Source organism: Zootermopsis nevadensis, unplaced genomic scaffold (assembly GCF_977971745.1).
Source record: "Zootermopsis nevadensis isolate Lab colony 2312 unplaced genomic scaffold, Znev_1.0 Znev_ptg000028l, whole genome shotgun sequence".
NCBI classification, from domain to species: Eukaryota; Metazoa; Arthropoda; class Insecta; order Blattodea; family Termopsidae; genus Zootermopsis; species Zootermopsis nevadensis.
In genome coordinates, this window is record NW_028259160.1 from 2,061,900 (window position 1) to 2,084,410 (window position 22,511).

At 39.5% G+C, this 22,511-nt stretch overlaps 1 protein-coding gene and 1 long non-coding RNA gene across 2 annotated transcripts in view; one reads left to right on the plus strand and one right to left on the minus strand.

Moving 5' to 3' along the window:
- The window catches only part of LOC147872313 (uncharacterized), a 160,660-nt gene that overhangs the window by 102,565 nt on the left and 35,584 nt on the right, over positions 1-22,511 (minus strand). The gene's annotated exons all lie outside the window — the stretch shown is intronic.
- LOC110829420 (uncharacterized) lies at positions 10,164-22,455 on the plus strand. The gene is made up of 5 exons (XM_087357010.1): positions 10,164-10,304; positions 11,018-11,471; positions 12,448-12,580; positions 19,153-19,249; positions 22,027-22,455. The coding sequence occupies exons 1-5, from the start codon at positions 10,293-10,295 to the stop codon at positions 22,360-22,362; spliced, it is 1,032 nt and encodes a 343-aa protein (XP_087213136.1). The 5' UTR covers positions 10,164-10,292; the 3' UTR covers positions 22,363-22,455.

Sequence of the window (22,511 nt, forward strand, 5' to 3'; positions counted from 1 at the left end):
TTTACGTAATTTCTTACGTCTTATAATGTATTTACTGTTTTGTTTGATGAAGATAACTGTTACCATAATTGTCATTATTTTTATTTTTTATTTGTAGTGTTCTGTCTGACGACAGGTCCATATGAACAGGATCCTTCCATCCTTTTCTCGGACTGGGACCTGTTCATATACGTTCTTGGCAGATGATCCAGAAGTTTTTTGCCATTGCCTTCTTCTGTGTGTGAATGGAGTAATTGTTGGGATGCCACGGAGGAAAACTCCGTGTTGCCTAGACCACGGCCTTGCCCAACACAAGTTATAAATTCGGGCACCGCCGGGAATCGAACCCGAGACCCCAGGATTACAAGGCCAGGCCAGCGTTCTAACCGCTAGACCACCGTGGCTGTTATTGTCATTATATCATAATTAATGTTCAAAGACTTCGAAAGTCAACTCATGTCCAATTATTATCCATGTCTTCAACGACTTCAACCAGATGGTGGTAATTTCATGTAAGATACTTCAATGCGTTAAAACCACTCGAGATGGTGGTCTAGAAAAAAGCTGTCTATACAATACAGTAACAGTGGCTCAACACTTAGATTTATTAAAATTAACATGTATAATACGTGAAGCTTTAGCGTCAACTTAATACAACGACGTCTGAAAGTAATTTGAAAGTGACACGGCTGATCGCCTGAGATCTCATCGAAACTTAATTTGGTGGGAAACCACAGAGTCCATAATATTTCTATATGAAATACTTTTAGTACGTTGAAAGTCACTGTATTGACGACATATAACTGTAAATGTGCATGTAATAAAACCAGATAAGGCCCGATCCTGACTGATTATTGAAGATAACAACCGCAGATCGACTGTAATTTCAACTTTCCATTTCACCCACAACCCAAAATTCATGACCTTGATCCACATCCAAATTTTCGTAGGTGAGTTAAGGGCCATTAGATTATAAATGAAGACAATTTACTAAAACTTCATGACGTTTTATTAAAATTACTACTACATACTCATCCAGATACAGTATTTGTTTTTTTTTCCAAGTTTATTAATTTGTTATTTTTACCAATTATTCACCTACAATGTACGGTGGTCTAGCGGTCAGAACACTAGCCTTGTAAGCCTGGGGTCCCGGGTTCAATTCCCGGTGGTGCTCAAATTTATGACTTGTGTTGGGCAAGGCCGTGGTCTAGGCATCACGGAGTTTTCCTCCGGGAGCTTCCCCAGTTTCTCCGTGGCATCCCAACAATTACTCCATTCACACACAGAAGAAGGCAATGGCAAACCACTTCTGATCATCTCTGCCAAGAACGTATATGAACAGGTCCCAGTCCGAGAAAAGGATGGAAGGATCCTGTTCATATGGACCTGTCGTCAGACAGAACACTACAAATAAAAAAAATCACCTACAATAAACCTGTTAAGTCTTGTCAAAAAAACAATAATTCACAGAGAACACATGGGCAAGTCGCGCGTTGAGTACCTCTGATTTAACCTTTCGAAAATAAGCAACATTGGGCAGTCGTGTTGGACTTATCGTAAATACAAATACTTATAGACTTAACTAAGCTCTCAGTAGCTCAGACTATCGAAAATAGACTTCATCACGAATACTTTTGATGATTAATGAAGAATGAGTTTAAAGGAACATGAAAAAAGTGGTCGTGGCCTAATTTGAGGCACTTTACCAGGATTCTCGTGGAGGGACTAAGGAAAACCACCAACCCCACAGTGAGGACATCTGGTCTCGGGGCCGAAATTTGAATCCCTTGATCAGATACGGACATTCCGATATGTACCAAATATTATGCTCATTTGCACAAACACAAAATTGTAGTAAATTAAAAAAGAAAATATATTTTGGATAATCTATTAAATAAGACCGCAGTTTTCTTGAATATTACGACGAAAAGTCTAATGGATACTGACAGACGTTTCAAACAAGCTTACTGCCTCCATCCACATACTCATTGCCGTGAGAATCCGAGGTCTCACCAGCGATACAAGATTGCCAACGTGTGTCCTGCGCTTATGCAAACAGTGAGTTGTCTTCAGGTTCTGTGCCTTTGGTATTAACGATGTTGAACGTCCAGGTCCTGAAATCAGTGCGAAGTTAATCATCAATTCTTGCTGCTACCAGATCCGGCTGCTTGTCTGTCCTTCTAACTAAACCCGAGCAAACTGTGCCAGTTCAGCGTGAAATCAAGCAGCAACCTTGCTCCGGCGACACTCAAGGTAAAACCCACTTCCACAGATTAACTGTTACATTATTTAACAGCGCTGTTTCAACAACTGAGTACTAATTGATAAACTTATGGTTCTTCATACGGTCGAGAAACTCCCCATATTTATTTTAATACAAGGTTTAATTACCGTGTCCTAAAGCACACTCAGCAAGTCAATCTTCTGAGTCAGATGAATCGAATCAACATCCTCACAACCTGTCACAGACGATTTTAATATTATCCATCCATCTAGGTCAATAGTATAAGCATTCACAAAGATATATGATCACTTAATGGAGTTAAGTGTTTTGGAGGCTAAACTGAAGAGTTCAACAACTGATGTGTCTCAAAGGGCAAGTTGAAATTTGTTCTATAATTAGCACCTCCCTCTTATTTTCACTTGGTAATTTTGAAGAAAAGAATTAAGACCACGTGTTCATGAACAAGTCTAAAGTGGAGAATATTTATATTTGTAGAATACCAGAGCCAGAACTTGATTTTCGGAAAAATTTTCTCAAAATAAACTATACCAGAACAGTAAATTTCCTATACGAAATTATGTGACATCACACATATTTAATAAATCCTCACTTCATGCTTATAACTAACATTTTCTACAGGCGTCTTTAACAAACTCAGTAACAAATTTTAATAATAGCATTGCAGTCTGACCTCTTGGCTGACAGATGCTTCGCGTTAAGTACCTTGTAAGGGAAAAAAGACACTGAACTTCTGAAATATTACAACGTGTACAAGTTTTCCGACGTTTCGGAGGTGCTTAATGCCTCATCATCAGGACGATGACTCATTGCCGTGATGACTGATGCAATAAGCACTTTTGAAACGTCGGTAAACTCCTACCAGACTACACGGCGCAACATCCCAGGGAACAGTCATCTTCAGACTCACCGCCGTTATAACCTCAAATATAACAAACTCTAAATTATTCTTGCGTGCCATTACATTCAGATTCTAACACCAAAAGCGTTTTCCATTATATACCACATTGTGGTAAAGTATGTAAATAATAATTAAATAGTTTTATAGCCTACATTAAATCGTATATGGCTGCCCGGCGAAGAAATCACAGCAGATTTAGAAAGATATAAGGACCTGATTACTTGCGAGTTCTTGACGCGGGAGTGAAGAGCAAGGTGATAAGCGTTGCGCGCGCACCTCCACGCTTTTTCTACGTTTTACCCGGCCGTTCCGAGCATCGACCAGGCCGTGCCGAGTGCAACTATCCACATCACAAGGGAGCTCAGCTAGCGAGTAATCTATCCCTACTGTACTTACTTGTATGCAGTTTTCCTTATAGCGACTCTTAACAACAGCGAAACATAAAGGGGGGGAGACCCAAGTATTTCTTATTACAGAATATGTGACAAAATCAGGTGATGGGAATGTAAGGGCTCCAGATTTTTCACAATGCGCCCTCTTCCCATAACTAGTATAGCCACCTCCAATTTGAATTCGAATTTAAGTTACAGTCAGTCATATTGACAGTTCACTGTCACGGTTCGCACGGTGTATGATGACGTTAAGTGATTATCATAAATTCAAAACTAACAAGTGAATGAAGTGATATATAGTTACAAATCTGTCATTTGGCACGGGATCAACACACAGATTTCATTCCCACCCAGACATTCCTTCAAGTGTTTCACAAAACACACACGTAGGGACACGTAGCCAATACGACTGGGTGTTTCTAAAAATATGCTCTCACCAGAACGATACAAGACACACCAGGGGCCAAAATCAATGTTTTATGACGATCTTGATCTGGTCTGTAACGCCGTGCCGTCTTGTATGTAGGCGAGCATTAACGTTTCGGAGGAACATACTTTCTCAGTCTTCAGGGCCGTGAGATTTTTTTTTCTGTAATACTGTGTTCTCTTACACTGAGCTAAATTAGGCGTTACTTTTCTTGATGCTGCTGTTGCGTAAGTAAACAAGTCAATTTAAAAAATGTTGATTCCGTATTCTTTGCGTCTACTAACAACAAACTGAGGGTCATTTACTTACGTCTTTGTGCAACAGATGCATTTTACATGTGCCGCTGGTATTAGTGATGTCGTACCGTCGAGTTGTGTCACAAACATCTTTACATATAGATTCCTTATATTTAGCTTGAGAAGTGTTATAGTGAATTTCTGAGCGTCAGAAATTTAATTTGATCAGACGACCGGATAAAGCTCTTAATTAAATGACCTCGAACTCGAGCAGGTAGCAACACATTTTTTAACACACTGTAGAAGCCGCCTTGAACTGAATTTGCGTGTTGTAGAGCAGACGTGTGTTAGAATCTAACGGCCTTTCACCTTCGTTTCTTTCAAAAAGTCGTCTTTTGTCTGCTAAACAGGATATCCGTGTTCGATCGAAACTCGGTGCCAACTCACTGCTTCAAACAAAAGAAGAATTCCCTTTACAATTATTATGTGTACTTTACACAAACGCATAAAGGCCTGGCCATGTCTGTCTGTCCGTCCAAATGACTAAACTCGAACCACTGGGCGAAAAGGGATAAAATTTGGTATGGATGTTATGCCATTAGGGGCTATGCGTGAATGCAAGAATTGTATCTTTTATTTTCCTACAATTGGCAATACGAACTTGCAGGCCTGACAACAGTAAGGTCTTACGTTGCTTTAAGTAAGAGTTTTTTTCGAAAAATAAACAACTTTGTTGAAGTAACTCTTTGCTTTACATAAAAACACAAGACGGTGAATTCTGGTAGAAGTTTACCAACGCTTCAAAGGTCCTTGCTGCCTTCATCATCAGGGCATCACCGCCACATAAATATCAAATAAAAATGTATTATCTGCTTAGAACACAATGTAAACCCTTTGTATTCTGGTACGTACTATATCTTTTAAGTCTCGTTCCTCAACTTTCCAAAAATTTCACATCTTAATGGTACAGAAACCCGAATTTAACTCAAAACCAGGTACGTAAGGTGTGCGACACATGAAACACTCACAGCGAAAATAAAAAGAAGCAATCAAAATTGTAATAGCAAAAAAAGCGGATGTCGTTAAGCGAAACAGTCTGATATTTTAGCCTGAAGGCAAAAAAGTCAAAGTTGTTTCTGGTATGTAATTAACAAACAAGCCGTGCAGACGTGTGGGAAAACAGACGTATAACTTCACGCATTCTTAACCACGCCGCTAGATGGACGTCAGCGGCTAGATTTACGACCCAGCCACGTTACTCATGAGGTAAGAACCTCATTATCCATCGGATGGGAGACTGGGAAGGCTCCAGAGCCGGTCCTAGACGTAGCCTGAAGAAAGAAATAAACATTCTTCTACAGTCGCTGTAGACAAAACGCAAAACAAACACGGTATGACCCACAGACGACCAACATGCCATCAGTGGCTGCCAGAACAAACCTTAGTACGATCTTGGGCATCTGAAAACTATGACTGCAGGCATTGATTCAGCTCGAAACATGGGCGTAAGTTCGCAGAACGCCTGTGAAAATAGCTCCGTCTTACATGTTGTTTTCTTTAACTTCATACTAAAATGTGTTCATACACTTCAGTTCTGGCGGAATCGGATTACAATCACGTCCAGGTTACTTTAGTTACAACTGTTACTTTAGCGAAACAGGTCAAAGGAGTTTTTCACCACAATTGGACAGAACCCCACTGTTGCGGACAGACATGGATAGGCCCATAAGGAGTTCTTCGCTCACGCTAGAGCGTCAGAAGCAATCTAAGAGTGGTTGATAGACTTTGTTAGCTTCATTTCTGACAGATGAAAACAGTAGCATGAGACCTCATGTCTTCACGACAATGATAATTTATATCGTGGTTTTCTGAGTTATGGTAGAGTATGATCTCGATGGTGGCTACCAAGATTTTGGAAGAGTTCGCCTCGAGTTTTGCGATACAATCTACCTGAAGACGAATAAGTTTCACCTAAAACTTGATAACCTTCTACAAAACTGCATGACGTCATAACCCAGAAGACCACAATCCAAAATGTAACCTGAGAAATGAAAGAGAAGAAAGAAAACATATAATAACAAGTCCATCAATAACCTTAAAAATTTCACAATGTGCGTCATTAACTCCAAAATATATCGCGGAACCTTAAGCAGTTAAATTACGATGATAGAGTGTTTATGTGTAGATCCATGTGATTAACTCAAGTTGTAGGTACCTTGAATCAAAACAGTAAGGGTCATCTGTGGAAGGTTAGCAGATCCAAGGCTGGCGGAGGGTCAAGCTGCCCTCAGACCCATTAGTGACCAGAATAAGGTGTGTCTTAGCCTCGTGGCTCTGAAGAAAGAAACCTTACATTACTCACCTACTTAACAAATTGAGAAATATATGTCCTCTAAAAACATCAGTTTTGTGAGTCCTAGTATGTAGACCTGCACCTGAAAAAAATAATTAAACAAGGCGCATATACAGTATTTTCCAAATACGTTCTTTACGCATTTGTTGTCATAGTGGCCTCTATGTTAGGTTTATTTCAGGTACCAAATTCTCGTAAATGAAGACCGACTATGAGTCCCACCTAGCTGCCTGTCTAAAGAGTACTGAGGATTTATTCCCGCTGGTAAATTGGCCGAAGCGTGAAGCTGGCCACTCACATGTTACTTTTTTATTTGTAGTGTTCTGTCTGACGACAGGTCCATATGAACAGGATCCTTCCATCCTTTTCTCGGACTGGGACCTGTTCATATACGTTCTTGGCAGATGATCCAGAAGTGGTTTGCCATTGCCTTCTTCTGTGTGTGAATGGAGTAATTGTTGGGATGCCACGGAGAAACCGGGGAAGCCCCCGGAGGAAAACTCCGTGTTGCCTAGACCACGGCCTTGCACCGCCGGGAATCGAACCCGAGACCCCAGGATTACAAGGCCAGCGTTATAACCTCTAGACCACCTCATCTTATTATTATTTATTGTTCTGTCTGAGGACAGGTCCATATGAACAGGATCCTTCCATCCTTTTCTCGGACTGGGACCTGTTCATATACGTTCTTGGCAGATGATCCAGAAGTGGTTTGCCATTGCCTTCTTCTGTGTGTGAATGGAGTAATTGTTGGGATGCCACGGAGAAACCGGGGAAGCCCCCGGAGGAAAACTCCGTGTTGCCTAGACCACGGCCTTGCCCAACACAAGTTATAAATTCGGGCACCGCCGGGAATCGAACCCGAGACCCCAGGATTACAAGGCCAGCGTTCTAACCGCTAGACCACCGTGGCACGGTACTCACATGTACCTGAAGATAAAGACGCGGGGCCTTACCTCCACTTCCCAATACGTCTTCATAGCGTTGTGTGTAAATTTGCATCCAAAATATCCTCTGTTCAGAATTTCTCCTTTTTCTTTATGGCATTTATTTTATTGCACTGTGAAGTAAGATCACAAGCATAAACCAGAAGCTACAGTGTCCCATCCAAAATTCAATTCTTATAGTTTTCTGGGTAATTTCTAAAGGAATATAGTTGAAAATAAATGGTAATAAATCATTCCATTGTTTCGAAATATTATAAATAAGAAACAGACAAGACGAGTGTTTAAATAAACACAGACTTCATATGATTTTCGTCTGAAAACCACAAGAAACACATAAATACTCTATGGCAAAATTTAAAGCATTTGATATGTATAGTTACCATCGGCATATAAATAGGTAACCAGTGTACAATCCGAAACAACATCACTGAATTTATAATACTTTGGTCTTTGTAATATCCACGCAAGTATGTTACAAGTTCTATCTGACACCAGTTGCGTGATAGATGGCTGTAGTGAAGCTGTATCAAATAGTAAGGTAGTCTACAAACTATCACTGATATTATTGATTCGATTGAGAGATTGTAAAATACACGTAAAAGGAAACGGTAGACTATAAACAAGTTCTAATTTTTATGACCTGAAGCTTTCACGGCGATTAAGTATAATAAATTATTCTCGGGCTACCAGAAGTGTACCGACAATACCCTGAGGACGAAGACGAAGACGGTTCTCGAAACGTTGGTGTTTCCTTCATTAAGCCACCTAACACGGCTGGTAGCCCGAGAAGAATTTATTTTTGTCCTAAATCTTTATTCATTAAGCCTGCTAAGAATAATTAACATCGCCTTAACTACTCGGTATCTAATGTCTCGTTTGTAAAGATGCGGAACATGACACAAAGGTGAGTTTGGAAGTTAGTTATAATGTTTAAGACACACTTTCTACGCCTTACGATCTACATTAACGCGTTAAAAGTAACTCCGAGACCACGGTTTAGCTAAATTCATAATAAAAAATAAGGAACAAGTAGGCCTAATTACTCCTCGAAGCTAAAATGTATGGTCTTGACTCCGACTCGGCCTTCATCCCATTATGACAAGCAGTTCAATTTCCTAATAATTAGGTGAAGGCAAGGTCACACTTGTATCAGTGGGTCATAAAGCTGGAGGCGAGGTGGGAGTACATTGGCAATAGTGTTATTATACATGGGCAAACAACTTGGCTTGTGGGTGACGTCACAATTCTGTGAAATTGGCAGTAATTCTACCTGTAATTCAGAACACATCTGACCTCAAGAAGCGAAGAACTTGAATAAGAATAAAATACTCTTTGTCAATATAACGAAATCTTAAAACACAACGTTCAAGTAAGTCACAATATGGAATCGACTACACGGCTTGATGTGCTGTCCAGAAATGTAACCTGAGAGAAATGTTTTCAGCAAAGGCGTGGCCAAGACGTACTCCGTGACCATTACGAGCCGCTCGTAATTCTCGCTTAGTCTGTCCTCACCGAGATATGATCAAATGGTAACAGGTTTGACCAGGTTCAACGCCACAGACGGCTGCCATTTTTAATATTAAATGTCTGTCTATCTATCTATCTGTCCTGCTGATCTGGAAATACTAAGTTCAAATTTCGGTGTAATTAAGTAACCCATAAACCACTGAACTTCATAACGATTACTTTCTAGAAACACTCCCATTTTGTAAGTTAGTTGGCAGGGCTATAGAATGTCACGGTCTAATGCTCCAGCTTAGAAATGCTGTGTCACAAAACACCCAAATCAGATACCACGCGAAAGACGAACTGACGAATGGCAATTTGAGAAGAAACGGTCATGGCCTATTTTAAGGTCAATAGCAAGGCCATATTCGAAGGCGAAATTTCCCCAGTACGACTCATAACGCGGGCATGTAGCACGCATGACGGACGACAGATTCATACAAAATCTTAACCGTAAATCACAAAGGAAAGAGACCACTTAACTTAGACGAACATGGGAGGATAATATTAAAAACGATCTTAAATAGGGGTGTGAGTATGGACTGGATTCAACTGGCTCTTAATAGGACTGTAGTATCGGGATCTTTTGAACACTATAATGAAACTTCGAGTTCTTGACTAGATGAACGACTATGCTCTTCTGACGAAAGACTGTTCCATGTTCTTAACGTGTTTTCTGAGCGCGAACAAAAATTCGATGTTCGTTATGTTAATGCAGGCTAACATTCTTTACATGTGACAAAGTGACACAGTCATTCAAATCCAGTTCACGTTCTGTCCATCTCTGAACATACCGGAAATGGTAGTTCCAGTCGAAAAGCAACTGAAGATGATTAGCACATCCTGCTACATTAGTAAGGTGTAGCCATTACATTTGGCATAGGTAATCGAGTGTTGACCAAGACAAACTAAGTCAGGTGTGGCGGAACGGGGAGGGAGGGGGGCTAGTTAGACGTTTCTATGGCGAGAGAGGGATAATAGGCACACGTATGAAAAGTGAAACGTCTTACGTTGTAATCTTTCTTGGCCCTTGCACCAATTACATCACATCCTTCTCTGACTGCTTGTGTTTCTTTAGACCTCCCTTGGGTTAAATTTGCCCCTGACCTCCATAATTAACTGTGTGGTGGGGCCCACTCGTATCCTAACCTCTATCCTACCGATACCTTGTTCTGGTAATTTTCACGATAGGTGGGGACGCAAGAATCTGCTCGGATGTGTTTTACTGAGGTATATAAACCAAACGGTCAGCACGACAAACCAGCATTCGTTTTGTAACGCAGACCGACCGCAAACTACAAACATGTACAAGCTGGTGAGTTTTATTTATTTTTTACTTCAGTTCACAAAACGGAGACAAACACGCACAGTCCGTTTACTTTATTCAACTATATTTTTTAGAAATAAAGCAAAATTAACATCGAAGTCACAATAAAAACAGAGTGTAACAAACATTTAAGAAATTTTAGATTTTAAGCATCTGGAAACAACTATGAGAAACACATGTATGGTTCTTGATCAAATTAGGAGCACAATTAATTCAAAAAATGATTGTTATTATTAAGTTTGAAAACGTTTATAATTAATTCTACATTTTACGAATCTGAAGCTGAGGGTAGGACATACAGAACAATTTCGTTGCTAGTTATTTAATATGGGTTGAGGATATATTAACTATAACTCCAGATTTGAAGTTCTTACATCGACAAAGCATTAGAATGTCTGTTTTCTGGAATGCTGCACCGTGTTACATCGTCCTGATGATGGAGGCAATAAGGTCCTTTGAACCGCCAGTCAATATCTACCAGACTAAGCGGCAACACATGCCAGAAGACAGTCATCTCAAACGATTAGTGTTGAAAACTAAGTAGCCAATAACCTAAGATATATTAAATAAATTTAGAATGTGAGATCTGAAGTTTTTACAGCAGTCAGGATGATATTCTGAATTTGATGTTTGGAAGACTCGTCGGTAGGTGTTAACGATTAACCACCTATTGAATACAGAGCCACTACTTATTTTCACAGATTCTCCTGCCTCTCTTCTTCGCCGCCGTTTCGGCTGGCTACCTGGGCGCTCCAGCAGTCGCTACATACGCTGCCGGCCCCGTGGCCTATGCTGCCCCTGCAGCATATGCCGCCCCTGCAGCATACGCCGCCCATGCAGCATATGCCGCCCCCGTAGCCTATGCCGCTGCCCCAGCTGTAGTCAAGACCGCCGTCGCCGCCCCCCTCGCTACATCCTACGCCAACACCTACAAGGTTTCCCTCAACGCCCCAGTAGCTTACGCCGCCCCTGCCGCTTATGCAGCCCCCGCTGTGGTTAAGTCTGCGGTTATTGGAGCCGCCCCAGTGGCTTATGCTGCACCTGCCGCTTATGCCGCCCCAGCTCTGGTCAAGTCTGCAGTTGTTGGTGCCGCCCCCTTCGGATACGCCGCTCCCCTTGGTTATGCGGCCCCCTACGGTTATGGATACGCTCATTAAGAAATGATGAAACACTGGATGTGTATCATACGTGTACATATTTGTGATATTTATCATTTTATATTTTATTGTGACATCGCCCGCCATGATATTAAATAAATGACTGATCATTCTGAAGAAAAAAAATCTGATTTATTATTTCTTGCATGAATCACACTTCTCAAGGTAAAACCTCAAAGCAAGAGTGAGATATATGAGATTTGAATTTCTCACGGCTATCTTCTGGATTGACATGACGCCCTGTAGTCTGGTATTTGGTTACCAACGTTTCGGAGAAAAATATCGCTCATATTTCTAGGACTGTCAGAAGCGATACGCTCCTCCAAAACGTTGTAACCACCCAGGCTTACATATTTTCATGGTGTCACAACACTGAAAATTACGATCGGCAAGAGCTAGAGATGTTCTCCATTCTAAAGTAAGCATGTAAATCAAATGCGTTCTTTGCAACTGTGCCTTCATCAGTGACTTTGATATTCATTGACTGTAGACAAAACTCATTGTTACAAACTGATCACAGAAATCATTCTTCAGAGCCAGTAACACTTTCAGTTATATTTGGTAAAATATTCACCGTATCATAAATGGTTACGTAATGTAACCGAAAAATTAAGTTAAAGTTATGATGAGTTGCACCTCCCAATTTTTATAAAAATCTAATGAACTTCTACTTACTCTTCACGTAAACTACAGGTTATGACATGAACCAAAACAAAACTACATCGAAACTTGTCTGTTTCTCTGGTACAAAACATTAGAATGGGCAACACTATGTATTCCTCTGATAAGCTTCACACAAATATTTGGTCAACCATAGAAACATCCACGGAAAACATCAGCTTAGGAATCACCAGACTATAAAACCTTTTACAAAACTCATACTACTTCATCAACTAGACCTTGTGGCCTGTTGTAATTTATAATTACAAACTAAATTATGAATCAATTAACACATGAAATGATTCCTTGGACAGGTAATCAGCCCGTAACAAAGCGTCTACCTGCACAGTACAACGCAGCACAGAAAGACGACGAAAACCCATGCCTTGAGCAAGATTCGAACCCAGTATTCCAGCCTCTAAGCTACCAACAACCACATCGAAGACCGTTCGACCCAACTTACACTTACACACATTAAATGGCATTTACGAGGACAGGAGATCTGGGCGGACACGGCGAAGAACAGTAGTTTCCGAGCATGCGCATGAAGTAACGTGCAGTAATTACTCTCACTCGGGTATCAGCACGCAATGCTGTTTACGAAAGACAGAGACACCTGCCAATGTCCTGCGCTGACTACTTAAAAAGCAGCGAAATAACGGTTTCTAAATGACTGAGACAGTGGGTTCAGTTCGCTATACGGGATGTACCACTTAAGACGCGATAAAAGCATGTACAGCAGCACGAAAATTAAATCAGAAGCAGGTACATTTGTAATAACAGACTCTAAGAACCTTCCCTGCGACACTCCAGTAAAGTTTAACCTGGTTGCCAGGCCGCTGGTAAAGCCAATGTTAAAAAATGTTGTATTAACGAGCAGAACATGTGTTCATTATCGAGTATTACAATACATCGACTGGTAATAAAGTTTCGGAAAACAGACAATGTTTTTTCTGTGACAAGCTCTCACCGAGTAATGAAAGAGCTGCAATTATAGCTGTGCCTGTGTCAAACAACAGCGGAATTGTTTTCGTCGATTTGTGCTTGAAGATGTTCATGTGACTCATAGACTTCTTCGAAAAATTTTATTAAACGACTCGACTTACTACATGCAACGGACAGATGGACGAAGAGCCATATGGCGAGGTTTGAAGGTGCATTTTTGTAAGTTTATTTGCTATAAAGTTGTCCTGTTCTGTCCTGGGGTAAAAAGTAAGTAAAGTTTGTCCCACTATACGCCATGTAGGCGTTTGGGGTGAGAGGAGGTATAGCTCCTCTCTTCCTTGACCTCGGCACTAGATGGGGGTGAGTGGTCAGCATCACGCCCCGGCCGGCTTTACCCCCGGGAAAGGACCCCGGTACCCATTGTAGAGGAGGCTGGGTGGGCCCCAGAGCCGGTCTGGACGCAGAGGCTAGAGGAAAAATCCTCTGCCCCCGTCGGGGATCGAACCCCGGCCGTCCAGCCCGTAGCTAGTCACTATACTGACTGAGCTATCCCGGCTCTCTGTCCTGGGGTAGTTCAAGTGATATTAACTGTGAATCGTCGGATTATGCACCATAAATTGAACTTTCTATCGGTTGTAAGAATATGTTATACGTTGCACAACCTATAGTTGATTATGAATTGATATTTAATAATCTCTTTACAATTCGATCACCAGGAATGGCTGAAGAAAACCAAGTGTCACTAAGAAAAACTGGCCTTGAGTCTCGGTTGTTAAAGCTGACACAAAACTCGTGAAAGTTGTACATATGTTCATGTCCATACAAAACATAACCTGCATACTGAATTGTTCACTTTTCAACCTAATTATTTTTTAACGTTGAATAACGTTTATAAAATCACGGTACACTCGACGGAAACTGTAAGATGTAACGTAACGTTGGTGTGTAACTTCTTCAAACGCCAATAACTCGAGACCTATGTAAGATAAAGAATATAAACCTTTATGTAAATTAAAGAGCATATAAAGGGCTTTTTCTACATGATGTTTAATTTATTCTATAATGCATATTTTATACACTGTTGAAATAATTACCCAAAACATTTAATAACTATACTCCCGTTCCTTAACTTCAACCGCTTGCCACGTCTAAGGCGTAAGAGTTAGATCCGGACGAATTGCGAGTGAAATACGTAAATAAACACGAGCTTTTCAAATTCGCAAACAGAATTCAGTTTTGACCATTTATTTGGTAACAAAGAACGGTTCTAGACTGAGTGTGTTGAGTACATGATGCAACACATCGATAAGCTGTCGGCGGATGACGTCACGTATACGAGGTGCGATCGAAAGGTTTCCAGACTGCGCGTATGAAAACCCGTACACTTATCTCAGGTATTAAATTCATCCATCACCCTCGAAGTAGTTCCCCTGGGAGTGAACACAACGATGCCAGCGCCGCTGCCAAGCCTGGAAGCATCCCTGGAAATCTTTCTTTGTCAGCCTGTCAAGCACCATCTGCGATTCTGCCTGAATCTCTTCTATCGTCTCAAATCTCCTTCCCTTTAGCTGGATTTTCATCTTTGGGAAGAGGAAGAAGTCACACGGAGCTTAGAAAGGAAGTTGGGGTCGGTTCTTGCAAGATCTTTGAGCTCCTGACAAACGAGAAGTCCATTCTGCTTCTGGTCCTCAGACAGGATGCGTCCCATGTGGAGTTCTTCCTTTAGAATCAGCTGACAGGTCCCATAGCCTATCCTAACAATGTCGCACAAGTCGTTGATGGTACGACGTCGATCTTCGTGAATGGCCTGCCGAATCTTCGTAACATTTTCGGGCGTTGTGCTCGAAGATGGTCGTCCAGAACGCTCGTCATCATCGACAGAGGTTCGGCCATTTTTAAAACGTGAATGCCACACAAAAGTTTGTGCACGACCCATTGCGGACTCCCCAAATGCTTTGCTTTAGCATTTCATAGGTTTCCGTAGCCGTTTTGGAGAGTCTTTGGCAAAATTTGATGCACACGTCATTCCGAAATCGCAGGAGGGTCGGTGTAATGCACTACCAAAACGCCCGTAACTAAGAAACAAATGCTAATTCGATGATGCCGGCTGGCACACTGATTCACTATGAATGTAGGCCGCACCCCCTAAAGGCAGAAGCTCGTACTACATCCGGTTCGCCCTCAATTGACACAGTCTTGAAACTTTCCGATCGCACCTCGTTGATAAGATGTAAAGGTATACATTAATGTGTAAATAAAATTTTATTTCAGTACAAATATACTTCTGCAGTTAAACGTTATTCAACGTTAACTAGGAAACCGTGGTTCCACTGTCAATTTTTTGTTCTGGTCAAATGCGATCCACTAAGAAGTTAACTTGAACGTCTTTATTATACGGTTTTTTGCCTACAAGGCAAATTACGTGCTTCATAAACAGCAAAGTCACAAGTCTTTATGGATCTCAACAGATTCGTGACTATGAGAAAATAACCGTTCTCATTTTTAAAAGAATTATCATGTCATAATGATTTTCAGGTAAATCACAACTCATGTAGACCTGCCTTTAAAACACTGGCCACTTCTGTTAATGACAGAAGAATGTGAAGTGATGCAGTAAACTCCAAGGAAAGCAAACGAAAGAATAAAATAAAATAAAACAGTGAGAGAAATAAAGCGAGAAACACACACAAAAGAAGAAAATGCTAACACGAAAAGAATGAGTAATAAGGAAATATGTAAAGACGAAGTACGACAGTAAGATAGAATGAGACAAGGAAACAAAAACAAGAAAAGTGTAAAGAAGGTAAATACAAAACACCAGAAAACTAGAGGAAGGAAAGAAAGAAAGAATAAAGACGATAAAGGAAACAGGGAATGGAAGAAAAACTGAAAAGACAGAGCAACAAGGGAAGAAAACAATGACTTGTAGTTAACAAATAAGTGTTCAAATCGAGGATTACAGACCTTCGAAGTTTTTATATTTCAAGGTCAGTGAGAAGGCTTTCTGTCACCGTTTCAAGGCTGCTCGTCGTCTGTGCCACAGAAACCAAACGACACGTGCTTCTTGACAATTACCTTTCGGGTTGGAGAGTCTGATTCTGACTTCGCAGTATTGACATGCACTTGTTCGTGCTTATTGAATGAAACTTACTGTGAAAAGTGAGCTCTCCTTCACACACTACGCTGTGTTTGTCTCATACATACACAACTAAACATTCTTCATTTCATTACATTGTACTCAGCTTCTTTTACCAAAGTGTCGGGCAGTAAACTGATTGGACGAGAGAAACTACCAAAGAATTTTAACCGATGTTAAAACACCCCTTTCATTGGTGCACTTGCAATTCGGCTTACTCCACGTATTTGCCTTGGACGTACAGAAATAAACTTGCACGCATGCAAATTAACAGCTAATTTGAAACATGGCTACACTAAAGTTCATTTTAAAATACAGAATAATTAATTATTCGTGTTCTTACAAAAAAAACTGTTTTAACTTCAGATTCTAAGCATCGTCGAATTTAATTGGGATATGACCAGCAATCAGTGAGTGTGAAAAATTCTAAAAGACGTGGGTATGGCTTACTTTAGCCGCTCATAAGACTGTGGTAACTATGTGTACCACTTGTTTTAACGTTCAGTAACACGATATGTATCCCACACAATATGTTTATGTGTTTAATTTCGTTTTCAGAATAGACGGCAAAATTTTCTTAATATAATTAAAATATTACAATCTGTAACGCTGAAAAGGTGTGCTTTCTCTGAAGTAGGAATTAAATCACTATACAACAGTCAGACGAGCTTTGGCCTTTGAAGATAACAAGGCCGACTCAGGTCTCGGATAGGAAGACACAATTATATTTATTAAAACTTTAATTACTTTACTACAATAACAATTAAGAGTAAATAACAAGGAATTAATTGCTTAAAATTATTCAGTGTCAGGAATTTTTCCATCGTCTGTTCTTTAAAACCATGGCGTTTCGGAGGCTGGTTCTGTCTCCGTCTTCAGGTGAGAGGTACTTACTCTGTTGGGTCCCTTAAAGAACAGACGATGGAAAGAGTATGACAATGAATAATTTTAAGTGTAAACTACAGTCGTCAAAACCCTTTAGAATTGAATTAATTACTTCTTCGTTGTATTCTCTACAAGGAATAATTAAAATCGAAAACAGGTATAAATTCTCATGGTTCGTTGTAACGAAAATTCGTAAATCGAAGTTCGTTAATTGGTTCATAGATGTAATTGGCCTAAAACGACTTCATGTTCCACAGCGAGAATCAACCAAAGATTCTGTCTCTCTTTCGCTTTGAGATTCATAACAGCAAATCAGTCGGTAACCAGACAGGTTACTCCGCAGTAAACAGGTGTTCGGCACAGGTTCACATTTGGGCTGACAGTTTGTCCGACACGTGAATTCATTTGGGTAATTGCTACAAAAAAAATAGACGAGGAATTTCACCTGAGACAACGGGTTATTAACGGGTGTTACGTAACGTAGATTATCGTTACACAACTATCATGATGACTGACTTACGATTGTGTGAGATGAATCGCTTCTAAATCTGTGGCATGTACACCGCTGTTAGCGTGAGTTGCTTCAGGGCTGGTATAAAGCAGAAGGTAAGAGGCAACAGATTTCAAACTGATAAAAACGTGGGAACGCAAGCGAAAATATGACTAAAAGAATAGAACACAGCTTTCTACAGACAAAGGACAGGGACTTACGCAATGGCGTAACTCAAGTCTCCGTGTGGATTTTCTAGAGGAATAGATAGTTTACGGTCGAACATTAACCACAAGGAAAACACTGTGAATCACTTTTTCTTTCCTTCATCCTTTCCAACACAATTTTTATTTGTATTTGCTTCCTTTATGTTTCTCTCTTCTCTTCATTTAATTTTGTAGTTTCTTCTATTTATCTTCCAATTCTTCAGTCTCAATTCTTGCTTCGTTCTCCTTTCCTTTCCAATCCTTCGTTCCTTCTCTCCGTTTACCTACATTTCGTTATCTCATATTCTGCCTTGTAAACGTACCTCCCGAAGACGCAGACGTACAAACGACAGACAGAAACAAGAAACGAAACGTGTTTCAAAACGACACGACAGACAGATTTATAAGACAGGATTTAAACGCATGACCTTGAGTTATGTGAGTGGCTAAACGGAAGAAAAGAATCACGAAAAGGAATTCAGTTTCGAAAGGTTTTAAATGTAGATTTTTGTCATAAAGCACTTCACGGTCATTCTGTTGATAGAGCGCTCCGTATTCTGTGGCTATTCAGAGATTACAAAAAAACTACAATGTCATTGACAAACCAGTAACGGTACGGTAGCCTTCCCGAAACAAAAGTAAATGGCTTTGATTTAAACACGCTTTACAATTACTTCGGGTGTGTGCACACTGAAGAATTTGTTGCAAAAAATATTCAAATTTATTATTTAAATAGATGGTTACGAGCCTCCACCCTAAAATTATCTATTTAGTTAATTAATTCAACATGCATGATTTCTGGGTTGTTGCGCCGTGTAATCTGGTAAACTTTTAACGACGTTTCAGAGGTCCTTGCTGTCTCCATCATCAGACCGATGAGTTATTGCCCACAGAACGTATTTATGTGTTTAGTTTAGTTTTCAGAATAAACAGGATTAAAAAATTCGTCTTTGTAACAAAGACGATGTTTCCTTTGGGGTAGGAACTGAATTTTAAACATTACTTTGATAAACTTCGTGTTTCGAACGGTTAACGTACAACTGGGGCATAGGTGTGTTGCCTTGGAGGCGCAGGTTGAATTTCTAAATAACATCAGGATCAGATTTGTTTTCAAGCAGAGAAATGTGTGCACAAATACCGCAATTCTACACTTTTACACACTCATAGCTTGTCTTATTTTGTTATTTCAAACAAGTCACGCGCGCACACAGTAAAAAATAACATTCAAGTATTTATTTAATAAATGATATGAAGTATCCTTCTCGTTGTTGGGGGTTGCCCTTGCAACAGATCGGTGACTGGCGTTACGATAGAACGTCCCTGACCGCCATAAACATCATGGTTAATGTGGGCGGAGGGGTAAGAAGCAACAGGTATATATAAAGTTGAAAATGCACCAGGTCTTCAGCATTCGATCGCAGAGACTGAAAGCCACATTCAACATGTACAAGCTGGTAAGTCTACTGCTGTAGCATGCTTTAGGGTATCGGAGAACTAACGCAGGTTTTCAAATTTAAGATCCAAAATTACTTATTTACAGATTCAATTTACAAGTTTTTTTTTCTGTTTCAACCATAATTATCTTAAAACCTGCCATGTAAAAGGGATCGAGAATACACAAATTTGAATTAACTCTTTAGGAAATGACGTTCTGTGAACACGATGACGAACGTTTTTATAAATGGATACAACATTTCTGTCAGGAAGTTATTCCTTTGGAGACCTAATCATAGATAATACTCCGGATAAATATAATATAGTACTTATTCCGATAGGACTTTGTCATTCAGTTTATTGTAGCCAGCGACGTTTACGAAGCGTTTCAGTTTTATACAACAATCATCAGGCAAGAGGATAATATTAAAATATAAATTAAATAAACAAGGAAAGTGTATAGAACTGAAAAATGTTTGCAATACAGCATAGCACAGTAGCGAGATGACTATACCAAATTAATAACAAAATATTTAAGCTATCACAATATATTTAATAATTACCACGTAAATTTTACCACTTAAAGTTACTATTCAAGAATTTATGTGAAGAAACTGAGAAATATCACGTAAAACTTCAGCCAAGGTAACTGATTTCCGGGTCAGGATTCAAACCGAGGAACAGCAAGTCTGTATAATAAAATTCATGTTCATACAGACCCTAACTCAGTGTTAGCCGGGTAGAGACGTTTAACACGAAAGCTCCACCACTGATTCAGGTACTGTTGGTAATAAAGTAAGAAACCAATTATGTATCATTGCAGCCAGTAAATTACATCACAAAATCAAGCGGTCAAGGGAAAAGCTAAGATGTTTGAAGAGAGAGTTTTAGGTCATCAGTGAAGTATCAAGGCATACAATCTCTTGATGATTATTCTCAGTCACTTTTACACACGAACACAAACACACACACATAGCCATCATAAAGTTATGATGAAAGTTCGAAGTCAATGTACATAACTGGATTACTTTTTATATTATCATTTTTAATGTAATAATAATAATAATATATAACAAAATAATTGCTTTCAAAAGTTGTTAAGATGTTTTTATCTTTAAAAAATAATTAAAACTTATTAAAATTACCGGCTAGTTTGGTGAGTCCTGGTGTATTTGTGTTTGAGATGTGTCTTGCAGTCTTTGTACAACGCTATAGCACAAGACACTGACTTTAACATTCCATGAGACACTTTGCTGACGGCGAAAAATGTAGTTTGTAGAACGGAACTAGATTATAAATACGTCTAACGTTTTTTCTTTAAAACTAATTAGTATTTGTGATGATGAAACAAGTGTGTTATATAAATCAGTGTTTTAAATTACAAGCACGTGAAGTATGTTAAGTTACGAAACGCCTGTAATTGACAATGAAGTATTCGCTGACTTGAAGGTTGAAGCATTCCGTGGTAAACCAAGTGGATACAATATCAGCGTAATGTCTATATACTTCCATCGTCTATGACCGCATTACTTTGCCCTAGATGAAAGTATCACACTCTTTCATCGAAATTTATGAACGTATCACCGAATATTCCATAGGCTAAATAGAGGTCTTGAGTAGAACCAAACGTCTGTTTCTGATTTAAATGTTATAATCTGTATGATGAGACTAATAATTACGGTCAGGTAATAATGACAGTTAAATTGTCCATTTCCAAGCATGTTCTATTTACGTCAGTTGTACAAATATAACTTCAAATGTAATCACTGTCCATGACGCTTATATATATATATATATATATATATATATATATATATATAAATCAGTACCATAGGCCTATGGCATATTTTGACAACCCGTTATCAGATAAACTACAAAACAATACTCGATAACTTTTCAAGTATTCTAAACTGAAACAATTAATTCTTCAATTATTGTAATTAAATTTATTTGAGTTACATACGTTACAATATATTTATAAGATATAATTATATGATATTTATAGGGGTGAGGACTGCTGGTTGGTCATGATTTTTAAAATCACCCAGACGACGTAAAAATATAACCCCATATCTTCCACATAAGATTTATTCATTGACTATTATTTATCTTCTTATTCGTGACAAAACAAAGAAACGAAATGCAGTCTGTCACATATACTTCCCATAAGTTTAATAGAAATGCGTAAAAATACGTTTTCTCTTCTTTGCTGATTCAATTGTGTATTTAAAACTAATTGTTGACAGAACATCATAGATTCAGAGGGCCTTGAATTTGTATTACATACTGAGCAAATAATGCAACGTATAGTTTACGTTACATATTGAAATATATACGTTGGTTGGTGTTTTTGAGCATTATTTGAGACATTGACGTTATTACTGACAGGTAACGTTATAGTCATTACGACCATGTGAGGCTTTGGACCTTCGGTGCAAATTAAATACTCAGACTCGGCTACATATGAAGACTTATTCTCTTAAATCTCACGTTGTTTCAAGAAACAAAGAAACGTCAATCCGTAATGTGATTAGTCTACAAAAATTTTTTAGTCCCATTCGTCAATAACATTATCATGGCGTGGAGAACAAAAATAATGTACAGTCTTGAAACAATAGATAATGTATATTTTAAAAGTGCATAAACGAAAAAGTATGAATGTGTCACATGTTTCTTGGTCTGATAGACGATAGTCTAGGAATTACCAATAATTTAACATGCACACGTACAAATCTGCTCGCAGTAAGATCTACGCATGTACAATCCTTCGGAGCCTTAACTTCATTATTTCTTTCAGATCCTTCTACCTCTCTTCTTCGCCGCCGCATCAGCCGGCTACCTGGGTGCCCCTGCTGTGGCCACCTACGCTGCCGCCCCCGTGGCCATCGCCGCCCCCGTTGCCGTAAAAGCTGTAGCACCAGTTGCCACTTCATACGCTAACATCCACAGGGTCGACATTGCCACCCCCGTCGTCAAGACTGTAGCCGCCCCCGTCGCTTATGCTGCCCCCGTCGCTTATGCTGCCCCCGTCTCTTATGCCGCCCCCGCCCTCGTCAAGGGACCCATAGCCGTTGCAGGTCCCGCCATACACGCTGCTCCATTGGCTTATGCTTCATATGGATACCATCACTAAGAATGGAATTGTCTGGAGGGCATTGTCACTGTCGTCTATTTAATGTTACATCAGCATTTGACATGGAAATAAATTAAGCATTTGTACAAAATATTTACTTTTACTTTATTCCTCACGTCAAAATTATCACACAGACACGAATTCATTAT